At 39.5% G+C, this 13,133-nt stretch overlaps 1 protein-coding gene across 3 annotated transcripts in view; it reads left to right on the top strand.

Annotated features, from left to right (window-relative positions):
• Positions 1-13,133, top strand: part of LOC127933280 (disintegrin and metalloproteinase domain-containing protein 12) — a 78,213-nt gene that overhangs the window by 17,777 nt on the left and 47,303 nt on the right. For all 3 annotated transcript variants that reach the window (XR_008147483.1, XM_052530132.1, XM_052530131.1), the window contains one exon: positions 12,397-12,475. Coding sequence is in view for 2 of the 3 variants with exons in the window: in XM_052530132.1 (XP_052386092.1) it covers positions 12,397-12,475 (79 nt within the window). In the remaining variant the exon portion in view is untranslated. The remainder of the gene's footprint in view (positions 1-12,396; positions 12,476-13,133) is intronic.

Raw genomic sequence — 13,133 nt, 5'->3', positions numbered from 1 at the left:
CCAATGCAGCCCTCTATTTTGAAGCCTTCTGACCAAGTGGGTCAGAAAAAATGGGAGGCACGTGGTAGTCTTAGACAGTAAAAGAAATGGACACAGCGACCCCATTGGATTCAACGGAGACAAGTGAAGTCAATTAGAAGCATGCACTTCCTGGGGGTCAGGCATATTGCGCAGACTCAAACTGAGCTTGATGACGTAGATGTGACGTGAGCAACCTGTCTGACAATTGTAAGTCTTCTAATCGCTGTGACAAGAGTAATCTGAATCACCCACCGAGTCTTGCAGAGATGGCGAGCATGAACAGGAGCAAATTTTGGTAAGTATTCTATGGGCTTCTTCCTTGACTTAATGCCTCCACGTCCCCCCGATTGCCTCATAGACAATTAAAGATTGTGGTTAGAGAGTTTGACTCCTAACCATAGGGTTGTGGGTATGAATCTCGGCCCGGCAATAACATGACTTTGGTGCCCTTGAGCAAGGCATTGAACCCCCAGCTACTCCCTGGGTGCTGCAGCATAAATGGCTGCCCACTGCTCCGGGTGCCTGTGTGTTCACTGCACTTTGGATGAGTTAAATGCAGAGCATGAATGAATTCACAGTATGGGTCACCATGCTTGGCTGAATGTCACGTAAATTTTTTTAATAGAAAGTATGTACAGTACAGGTAAATTATGTGCAAAGTTGAAGTGTAGACTAAGTGTGTGTGTTAGATAAATAAGTGCATGAGTGTATAAATAGTGTTGTGTGTTCCACAGTTGTTGTCAAGTGTTCATGAGATGGATTGCCTGAGGGAAGAAACTGTTCCTGTGTCTGGTGCTCAGAGCTCTGTAGTGTCAACCAGATGGCAACAGTTCAAAGAGGGAGTGTGCTGAATGTGAGGGTCCAGAGTGATTTTGCCAGCCCTTTTGCTCACTCTGGATGAGAACAGTTCTTGGAGAGAAGGGAGGGTTGTACCAATCGCTGTGCAGTCCGGACTACCCTCTGTAGTCTTCTGAGGTCAGATTTGGTAGCTGAGCTAAACCAGACAGTTATAGAAGTGCAGAGGACAGATTCATTGATGACAGAGTAGAACTGTTTCAGCAGCTCCTGGGGCAGGTTGAATTTCCTCAGCTGACGAAGGAAGTACAGCCTCTGTTGGGCCTTTTTAAAACGTCTAAGAGCGACGAGGAGAAGCTTACATCAGTGCTTTTTTGTTTGTCAGTGTGTGTGTGCTAGCACATTAACCACAGTTGGTGGCAGGAAATAGAAAGAGAGGAACACAGAGGGTGAGTTATGCTAATGTAATTTGGTTTTAACCATCCCTCAATGAAGCAAGCGCAGCTCGTTTGGATTGGCTAGAAATCAGCAGGCTGCTTAGATGAAGAAAAATAATAATAATAGAGAACATAAGGGTGAAATAGAGCATTGCCAAATATATGGTAAATTATGCTTTTCAGGATTCTTTTTCATATGGGCTTTATGAATTGTAATGTTCAGAAGAACCCTTGGAATATTTATCTAAGTCGGCAGATTCACAGAAGTTGTTTAAACTTTGGAAAGTGAGGAACTGCAGGTTTTTGAGATATTCATAGTAGATATATTTTTAATAATGCTGTCCCAATATACGTTCTGTGTACTGTATGCACTCAATCTTTTGTTTGTGAACTTTCTCCTTGCTGTCTTGACTCCCAGTTTGTATACCTCTGTGGTCTATTGTTGTTGTTTTTTTTTTGTTTTTTTTTTTTCTAAAATATAAGATTAATTTTCAAGAGTCATAGTCTTTACTGTCACATGATTTTTCAAAGTAATGACCATAATATGTTGATTTGATGCTTGGGAAACATTTCTTAATATCAGTGTTGAAAACCATGATACATTTCTTTGAAATAGAAATCTATTGTAACAAAATAAAAGTCTTTACTGTGACTTTTGATCAAATTAACGTATCCTTGCTGAATTAAAGTATTAAATTCTTTCATTTTAAAAAATACATTGGTTTAAAAAAATTAAAAAAAACATCCTAGCTTAATATGCAAAGACAAATGTTAAAAAAATTAAATAATAATGATTATTATTATTATTTGCAGCAAATAATGTTCAATTGTGAGCTTTCAGTTTAAAATGTACAGTTATTGAAAATCTTGCTTGAGTTTCTCTCCTCACTGAACGCTAAAACTTCTAAGGTCTCGATCTCACAGCCATTCAGCCTCACTTTGTTTCCCCAGGAGTCTTTAGCAGCTGACCACTCCATGATCTCATCCCTGAAGGTCAACAGTCAAATCAGGAAGTCATTCTTTTTATTGACCAGTTGTGGTAACAGCAAAAACTGAGGAAACACTTCAGTGAAAAACAAGGGGGTTTTCAGAAAGAGGGAGAGAGAAAGCTGGCAAACAATGATCTGAGTATTGTATCAAAAGGGAAGCTATTCACAGGAAGCTGTAAAGACCTGCAGCGAGCCACTGTATAATTTGAGTGAGGTATGTAGCTGCATTGAGAGCTTGCAACTCACAACTTTCAGGTTTGCTGCATGTTGATAAAGCAAAAAAGTGTAGATATGGTAGATCAGGGGCCACACCCACAGTTTCCATAACTCCGGGCTGGGGTGAATTATCATACCCTGCGCCTGTGAGAGTAGATCTCTCCTGACTGGAATCTTCCATGGAGAGCCATCGAGGAGCGAGATACTCAGCCCGGCCAGAACGGGGCTACTAATAACAGCAGAACCCCATCTCACAAGAACTCCAGAGAACAGAGCAATCATACAGAATACAGACGAAGTCTGGACCCAGTCTATACCATAGCGTCCAGTCCCATAAGGAGCTGGATAAACTAGAGAGAACCAGAGGGGATATTGCAATGTTTCCTGAGTCGCAAAGAAGTCCACCTGAGCCTGGCCAAAAACTCTCCATATCTGCTTCACCGCCTTGGGGAAGTCCCCGACCCAGAGCCTCTGGTCCCAACATGGGGGAGCACGGGAAGCAACACTCTGTTTTTGAGCCTCTCTATAAGAGGAGCTGGTAAGCAGAGGGGACTGCTCCCGTCCAGCAGCCCCCAGAGCTAGAGAGTGATGAGGGAGGAACCGCCGAAACTCCGCCGCTAAGTGTTTACGGGCCTCCTGGTACCTGTCGATGACTGAGTTGACAGCGTCGCCGAACAGGCCAGAAGGTGCAAGTGGAGCATCCGGAAGAAAGACCTTATCCTTCTCTCTCATATCAGATAAGGTCAACCACAGATGCCTCTCCGCTGCCACCATGGCTGCCATGGACTGCCCAATTGCACGAGCGGTCTTCTTAGTGGAGTGAAGAACTAGATCAATGGTTCTTCTTAAATCAGCTATGTTATCGTAGTTAAGCGGAGTTAAACTGTACCTTTTTTTAGTTTTTTTTTTTCATTCTCATTTGTTATTTTTATCCCTCTGTCGTGTCTTTGTTCTTTTGTCTTTTGTTCTACACTAGCTATCAACAAGCTGTCCAAACAAAAAAATTGCTAGCTGCTTTTCTTGCTAGGCATCTGGATAAGTTAATGGAGAATACTCTGCAGTGAAAACTCACTTCTACTGCATTACAGATGTTTAAAGCTTCACAATCATTCCACACACTGTTCTTTGGCTTTTACATTCTGACAAAAAAGCAATCGAATCTCATCGTTTGAACACCGATGCACTCTCTCAGTTGGATTGATCATACACAGTTGTACCATCATAAATAAGACAGAATAGAAAATGCCAGAGGTTTGGTCAGACCTGTGTAATGAGCCAAAGAGGAGACTCTATTAAACTAGTACAGAAGCATCAGTGAGTCTTTAGGGAGACCGAGAGAGAGAAAATAGACAGAGAAAGCAGTTAATGGCTTGGAAATTGACACAGAGAAATAGCACATATTTACAAGAGCCAAGAGCCGAAATCTGCTAAATTGTATTCAAGTGTGAATGGCCTTTTCTCCCCAACTAGTGAAGTATCTGTGGTTTGAAGAAGTCCTTAATGATCATGGAGGCTAAATTTCACACCCCTTGCCCCTGGGCTTTCATTTGTTATTTATCATCGAGTTACAGATTACCTCACTAAGGGTTACTCAACACCTGTACAGTTCAATGATCTGCTTTGGCTGCATCTATAACAGTAACACAACATGAAACATAAACTATAATCCACCAGACTCACAGTGCTGTGTCTGTAAGGGGTGGGTAGATGACCCAGAACTGTCGGTTCCGTTATGTGGTTCTCTGATTAGATTTCTGATTAGACTCGGACCAGGAAAGGCAGGGGAGCAAATACTGTTAAAATATAATGAAATAAAGAACAAGGGGGAGAATAGAAAAGAAAAAAAAAGTAAAGTGGTCTGTGAATGGGATGAAAATGGTTTATTGTTGATACAGATGAAACATAATATACTGTTTTTATTGACTAAAATTGTTACCCCAGTTGACAGCAAGTTATTGGGTCATTGATTTATTCACTCAACTGATTTGTTTAAAAACACTGGAAAGGAACAAATAGATAGTTGAATCCACTAAATGTTTTCATTGAAAACACTGATTAGAACAAAACAAGCGAGTCATTAATTCATTCACTAAACTAATGAGTTCATCTGTAGTGTGAGTTAGGGCTGTCAAAATGACAGTTAAACTAAATGTTATCAAAATTCTAATTATGTTCTAATTTAAAAGGCATAATTTCAGTTAGGGGGGAAAAAGCTTTTGGCTTCTCTCCTGATTCCACAAGAGGGTGCATCGCACAAAATATTATGCACGTTTTTTCAAAGCATAATAAAACAACAGGACTATCTTTGAAAAAAAAAGGGCATAATGTTTAAGATAATGTTAATAGTCAAGTCATCTTTATTTATATAGCGATTTTAACAATACAGATTGTGGCAAAGCAACTGAACAGCATTAAATAGTAAAATAGTGTGGCAATAAAGCAAAAAAGCAGTTCATTGAATTCAGTGATGTCATCATCCAGCTCAGTTCAGTTTAAAAAGTATCTGTGCAATCAAGTTGACGATATTGCTGGATATGAAGTGTCCCCAACTAAGCAAACCAAAACTCCATCGGTGACAGAATAGAGAAAAAAACCTTGGGAGAAACCAGTCTCAGGCAGGCGGCCAGTTCTTCTCTGACCAGTACAAACCAGTAGTTCAATTCCAGGCTGCAGCAAAGTCAGATTGTGCAGAAGAATCATCTGTTTCCTGTGGTCTTGTCTCGGTGGTCGTCTGAAACAGGGTCTTTTCTCTGTCTCTGGGGCTCATCTAGTTTTCCTGGTCTCTGCTGACATTCAGGGCTGGACATGCAGAGGATCCGGGTGACTGCAGTGACCATCTGATCTGGATACAGACTGGATCTGGTGGCTAAGGTGACCTCGGAATAAGAGAGAAACAGACTAATACTGTATTAGTGTAGATGCCATTCTTCTAACGATGCCATTCTTTCTTCTAACGAAGTGTTCTCATATATATATATATATATGAAAACACCATGTATGTATAGTTTAATACAAAGGACCGAAAACCAATCTCAAAGAGTAGGCTACTTTTCTTCATTTAAAAACAGGAGATACAGTTGGATGGGGAAAAACCGCCATAAAGCCTTGAGACATGTTTTTTAAAAGTTGAACTTAAATAGATTGAACATAGCTTTCTAAACATGCCGCTCTCATGTGCTAGACGAGAGTCCAATGCTGATACTGTAGATGTAAGTATGCGTTCTGTGTGAACGGCTTGGTTTCAGTTTTAATGTAAACAACATCTTCTCATTCTCCACAGGAAAGTCTATGCCAGGGTACTGGAGAGGAGAATTCAGCCGATAGTGGAACCTCGGATTCAGGAGGAACAGTGTGGTTTTCGTCCCAGTCGTGGAACACTGGACCAGCTCTATACCCTTTCCAGGGTGCTGGAGGGTTCATGGGAGTTTGCCCAACCAGTCCACATGTGTTTTGTGGATTTGGAGAAGGCATTCGACCGTGTTCCTCGTGACATCCTGTGGAGGGTGCTCTGGGAGTATGGGGTCGACGGCCCCCTGCTTAGGACTGTTCGGTCCCTGTACGACCGGAGCAAGAGATTGGTTCGCATTGCCGGCAGTAAGTCAGACCTGTTCCCGGTGCATGTTGGACTCCGGCAGGGCTGCCCTTTGTCACCGGTTCTGTTCATAATTTTTATGGACAGAATTTCTAGGTGCAGCCAAGGGCCGGAGAGTGTCCAGTTTGAGGACCATACAATTTCGTCACTGCTTTTTGCGGATGATGTTGTCGTGTTGGCCTCCTCAGACCAGGACCTTCAGCATGCACTGGGACAGTCTGCAGCCGAGTGTGAAGCGGCTGGGATGAGAATCAGCACCTCCAAGTCCGAGGCCATGGTTCTCAGTCAGAAAAGGGTGGATTGCCCTCTTCAGGTTGGTGGAGAGTTCCTGCCTCAAGTGGAGGAGTTCAGGTATCTTGGGGTCTTGTTCACAAGTGAGGGAAGGATGGAACGTGAGATTGACAGACGGATCAGTGCAGCTTCTGCAGTAATGCTTTCTCCGTCGGGTGGCTGGGCGCTCCCTTAGAGATAGGGTGAGAAGCTCGGTCACTCGGGAGGAGCTCAAAGTAGAGCCGTTGCTCCTCCACATCGAGAGGAGCCAGTTGAGGTGGCTCGGGCATCTATTTCGGATGCCTCCTGGACGCCTTCCCAGGGATGTGTTCCAGGACACGCTGGAGGGACTATGTCTCCCGGCTAGCCTGGGAATGCCTCGGGGTCCCCCCGGAAGAGCTGGAAGAAGTAGCTAGGGAGAGGGAAGTCAGGGCGTCTCTGCTTAGACTGTTGCCCCCGCGACCCGGCCCCGGATAAGCGGAAGATGATGGATGGATGGATGGACAACATCTTATCCACACTGATGCTCTTGTTTTCCGCAATATATTGAATGAACAATGTACTGTAGCAGCACCGCATCTAGTAGGTTTAACTGGATATGCTAACAAAAGCATTTTCGTCACATTTTGTGCGCCACTGAAAAGGCTGCCTGATGTCTGACGCAGACCTAAAATTGAATAAAAAGGGTTTTTAAATCGATTTTTTTTTTGACAGACCTAGTGTGTGTTGTTCGTAGATGCAATGGTTTTTACCTTTGGATCTGTTTGAAAATTATTTTTGTTAGCGGAACAAAAATAGGCAAAGCAACTGGAAATATAGTCTTAAATTGATTAAGTATTAAATTCTTGTTTTTTGAACTGTTGTATGAAAACACTAGGGATCACACTCAGGATACTGTAGTTCAGGAAAAAAACGAAAATCAGTACTTGGTCATGGGATGTTGCTTAAATGTATGATAATACCAAATCCTGTTGGTGTGGATAAATTAATTACCCTCTTTCACTTTATTTTAGGCAAAAAAATCTGATTTTGTTTGGTATATCTGGCTAGTTTGAGTATCATTGAAATCCGATGTTTTGAATTAGGATATGACTTGACACTTAATAAAATTAGCCCTCAAGACTGGATTGGAAAACCAAGTTTGCAGTACAGTATGTTGTGTGAACAAATACACACACTCATTCATGCTTCAGAGATGACAGGATGTGTTCTTCAGGGACAACTGCAGCATACTGGTTTATCTTTGAATCCATTCCCCACAGACACACACAAAAACATAAAAAAACAGACATACACATGCATACTGAAACACCCTGGAGCCTAAAAACAGACCAAAAGAACTGGGCTTCCTGAGATCTTTCCACATACAGACACAGAGTTACACACATGATGAAAGTCACAGAAGTTCACAAAAGGAGTGAGAAAGAGAAAATAATCAATCAATGTTCATAATTATTTTATAGTAAAAAACAAACAAACAAAAAAACTCAAAACAAGACCGGTTTGCTTGAGAAGCAACAAGATGTGTGCAAGAATTATTATTTTTTTTTTACTTCAACAATAATGTTAAGCATGTTAATGCAGTAACTTTAAAAACCCCAATCAGGTCGCGCTGTTTTTTTAGCATCTGACACCACGTGCATCATGTTTTAAAGATGCTGCATCAAGTAAAAAAAAAATGCTTTTGAAAAATGTGTCTCCATTCACAGTATTTCAGTCTCTGCTGCAGTTGTCACATGTGTGTCCAATTTAGAGCCTGTTAGTGTCAGAAAGTGCAGCAATGCGCACTTTTAATTTTCAGCAGAGCAATGAACTGTCTAATTAAAGTGGCCAAATTATGTTTAAGACCTCTTGTACTGTCTCTCTCCTCCAGTGAGACTTCACGCTTCCCCTTAAACGTTTCAGAGCTCATTTTCCCCCCTGACTGTTAAAACCATATTAGTCAGATATGAAGTCAATTAACAGATTAATAGAATAAAAGGGTATTAAAAAGTGAAAAGTAGGAAGTTTGACCTAGAAACCTGCTAGGGACAGATTTTTCAGTCCCGTTCCCACACCCACCCATTCCCCCAGAAATATATGTTACCTTGTCCCGCTCCCGCCCGCAACATTCATGGGCTGCTGTGTGCATGGTTTGGATCACTAAAATCCAAAATCCACTAAAAAAAACTGACATCTCGGTTCATTACAATCTTACACAACTCTGTTAAAACACAAGGAATATATACATATAATTATTCTTTCATAATGTCTACACTAATGCGTGTTATAATGAGGATTCGTGAGCACACAGATTTCAGCACAGCATAAGAACAAGTTTTGAGGAGTGAGCGAATTCTAATTTAAACACTTCTGATTGGCCATTGCGTTCCAGAAATCATTATGTTTTATTAGTTGGTGTTGTTGTTGCTTTTTTGCAATAGATGAATAACAGTTTATTTGTTATTAGATGTACTACCTGCTCGCACCCACACTCACCTATCAGGTTTTGTCCAGCGAATGCACTCTGCTGTGTCAGGTCTTGCTGTACAGTAGCTCTAGTCTGAGCATCAGTAACTTAAAAGTACCAAAAATTTCATTACGGTTACCAATGGCAATGCAATGATTTTTGGACAAATTGTAATTGTCTTTTTCAATATGTGCCATGATAATAGTGCATATTTTTGTACCATGGCAATATCATGGTATTCTTTGAAATGCTAAGGAACATAAATATAGATAGTAATATGGTATTTATCAAAGCGAGTAACAATACCACCATCTTGTATCATCTCTGTACTGTGGTATTATGACACAAATTAAGAGAAATATGGCAGAACTTGTATGTATCACAGTAAATAATGTATTATGTATTACAGTTTTTTTTGCTTTAGGCCCCATATTTAACATCCATAATTGTTCTGCCATCACAAATAAAGCCTGTGATCTTTTTTTGTCAAGGTCACTCTAAACTGTAAACTTGACAGAAAAGGTGCAGTTTAATCTTTTTAAATTATCTACATTTAATGGAAGTCAGCATGCTGTGAAATTTCAGGGATCTATAGTTACTGAATTCAGTCATAATGGGCACCGTTGACTGCAGAGTACATATACATACAGGGATGACAACAGCATCTCAACCACACACACACACACACACACACACACAATGCTCGCTGGCCTTTTTAGTTGATCATTAGACAAGTTGTACTTCTCTGCAGGTTTGTTAGAGGAAGTCTTTATAAGTACTGAAGTGCTTACGATGCTGTCTGTAAAAAGTTCATATTGCCCTCTATCAAACACCCTTTTGTGGGTCACTGTGCCTGTGCTTACTGAGGTAACTGTGTAGACAGAGTTATTCTGGGACGACAGCCATTACCTACTTTAAGACATAGAAAATTGTCCGCAACATGAAATATTAAAATAGCAGCAGCATTGTGACTTTATATCTTGATCTTGCAGTGTGACTTTGTATCTCACAAAACAACTTTATTGCAATTGCAACTTTATTTTTCTTAACTGCAACTTACTATATCGCGATTGTGACTTTATACAATATCTTGCAAAGTGGCTTCTATATCGCAATTCCAATTTTTCCTTAACTCAATTCCAATATTTGGACTTTCATGGATTATATATGCAGTATATAATTATATTGTACAATGAACAATATCTCAAATAACAACTTTAAATATTGCAATTGTAGCTTAGTTTTTCATATTTTGGACTTTGTATCTTACAATTGTGACTTTATCTTGAAAAAATTGACAAAATATCAAATATTAAAATTTTCGACTTCTTCGACATCTCGCAATTGCACCTTTATCTTACAATGTTACTATATCTAAAAATGACTACTGTTTTTCATAACTGTGACTTTGTATAATTTCTTACAAATTGCGACTTTATATCTTGCAGTGTGACTTTATACCTCGTAATGTGACTGTCTCTTTAAAAACTGATTTATATATTGCAATTACAACATTGTATATCTCAGACTTTATATCTCACAGTGTGATCTCACAAAGTGATTTTTTATTGTAAACTTAATCTCCTAATTAACGTGCAAGGTTTTTAACATGGAGTTCTGCATGTACATCTCTTTTCACGTACAGTCTTGAGCTTTCAATGGCCTTTTATAAGACCTAAAGCTTGCAGACATGGTGTAGACAGCTCAAGGTCAGTGTATTTTTTCCTTTTCTAACCACCCTAATTGGCATATTAAACCACATTTAGTGTTTCTTTTATGATTCACGCTTTCCTGTGGACAAACTCCCACATTCCCTTGATCATTGCTTTGTGGCACTGAGGGAATCACGCCATGTTTGGGATTCGGATTTTGATGGCTGTCACACCAGTTCATCCCCAAGAACATCAAAGCCTTACGACTACAGGCTTTGAAGTTCCTTCCTAAACAGCGAACCGTTCCTCCATTGGCATGTGGATCAAATCGAGGAGAATGGGAATTGGACTGGAGTGCTGTCATTACTGAAGGATGGCCTAATGGCATTAAACCTAAAACGACTGCCCTTACAGCAGCAGCCCCTGTACATGAGGGAGCTGAACTAGTGTGTTTACTAATGCGTTTTCCCAAGGTCTAAACCAGGCAGGTTCATGAGGCGAATTAAAAATGAAGTTTTGCTTGGATAATACAAACATATATATATATATATCCTGATGTTTTGATGAATGTGTATACAAGGTTATATTTATGGCATGCAAAAACCTAAAGGAGAAGTGTGAGGAGTTTGAGGTCTGTCAAGATGTGTGTGTTAGATATTTCACCCGCACAAGGAAGCAATTCAAAGACTATTTTTCTCAAATTACCCTACACAGTGTCTTGTAATCTTGTAAAGTTGTCTGAATGGTTCTGTAGATGGAGTTTTCCTGTGTTCGCTACAAGGGCATTTCCGTTTTTGGGGCTAAAGAGGCTATAGAGGCAGTGCTGTAGAAGCTGGCATTGATCTTCTCCTGTGGAGGCGGTGCTTAGCCACACTATTACATCATGAAGTGGCACATTCCACGACAAGTTGTTTTCTGAGCTTGGTTTCAATAAAAGCTGTTTTTAAATAACAAGAAAGTTTTGAGTTTTGAAACTTACAAGATGTTTTCTATAGTACATTTACCTTTTATAGTTCAAAAGATCAAGAGAGATTTGATTTCTCAGTTCATGACGCTTTAAAAATGAATTCCATGCTGTGATTTTTGACTCTGCTCCTGGTCTTTTCTTTTCATAATTTGCTCATTTAAATTTTGCTTACATTTAGTTTATAACAAAACACTCTAAAATGATTTCAGAATATAGAACACTGCACACAACACTCTAAAATGATTTTAGAATATAGAACACTGCACACAAACACACACACATACCTGTATATACGTGTCCTAGAGGACTAGAGGATCTGCTTATGTTGTTCAGGTGATTAATTTGGATTTCATCTTGTCACATATCACTCTGACATACCAGCATAAACTCAATGCTTGCAAGTGTTTTTTGTTTACATATGCACATATGCTCAACCAGCATTCCAACAGGAAAAGTGTTTTTATGAACAGTGGAATTCAAAAATAATATTTTAGCCTGGAGCTTTAGAATTTTGGAAATTAGTGAATTACATTGTTGGAAAAAGTGCATTAAACTGCATTAAACAAAAAAAAAACAAAAAAAAGAAAGAAAAAACAAAAAGCTAATTAGAAGCATTTTCTTTAGTGGACTTTTTGACCCTATTGCATTTAAGCCCATATGTTTAGGTGGGTCATCATTTGATCTGGTAGACCTGTTGAACATTTCCTATGATCACATTACTTTCCCTGTTTATGAGCGTCTTTGAAAAGCTAGTTTACTCTCTACTGTCTGACACACTTCCATAATGTGTTCAGTAAATTTGGGATGATAAATAAGATAAATTTGACATGTAACAGAGTGTATTTAAATGGCTTTTTGATATTATGTTTCAGGAATTAATTTTACTGACTATCGAACCATGAACTTAAATATTATAAATATTCAGCTTTAAAAATATAGATTTTTTTTTAAGGGGGAGATGCTGATGCAATGCTTAATAGATTTGTGAGTGTGTGTGTTTTCTTCTAGCGGCCTCTTTGCCAGCCATTACACTGAGACACATTACAGGGAAGATGGACAAACTGTTGTGAGCACTCACAACTCTACGGTACGTCAAACAGTCTTTTGGTGTACACACATTCCAGTGAGGTAATGGACTGGCCCCCAAAATGCAAATTAGTCCCCAAAACATGTATTTTACCCCACCGGAATGCGATTTTTACCGGGGATCCCCCTCAATATGTGATTTAAAAAAAAAGGCAACCTGGCAACCATGTGGACCGGATATTAATTATTGGCCCATTTCAGTACTATAAGAGGAAATCAAATTAAAATTGAAGTAATTTTTGAAGAAAATCTTCATACTAACTAAAAATCTTCATTGCCTTTTATGTCAGCTTGGACATTTTGCATTCCAAGAAAGAAAGAATTCGTACAGGTTTTTGAAAGACGTGGATGAAATATTATATTTGAGTGAACTAGTCCTAAATTGTTGTCAAATATAAAAATTTAAAAGTTAAATTGCGCTCGCTAGTCTACTAGCATTTTCTGACTGGCCATCTAAAGCTGATTAATCTTTGCTGTAATTTGATGTTGACATGAGGACAGCATGTTGACATTATAGTCAGGGCTGATTTTAATTGCCTGCTGGGTCTTTTGTACTTTTATAATTATACTAGTGCTAAGAACTGCAACTGACAGCTTTGACAACATGTCGACATCCCCCCATTCCCAATCACACGTGTAGGCTTGACTATATTATTCCT

The sequence above is a fragment of the Carassius gibelio genome, chromosome A17, assembly GCF_023724105.1.
Source record: "Carassius gibelio isolate Cgi1373 ecotype wild population from Czech Republic chromosome A17, carGib1.2-hapl.c, whole genome shotgun sequence".
Taxonomy (NCBI): Eukaryota; Metazoa; Chordata; class Actinopteri; order Cypriniformes; family Cyprinidae; genus Carassius; species Carassius gibelio.
The sequence above is the reverse complement of the archived record's forward strand: the minus strand, read 5'-3'. Positions and strand labels throughout refer to the sequence as shown.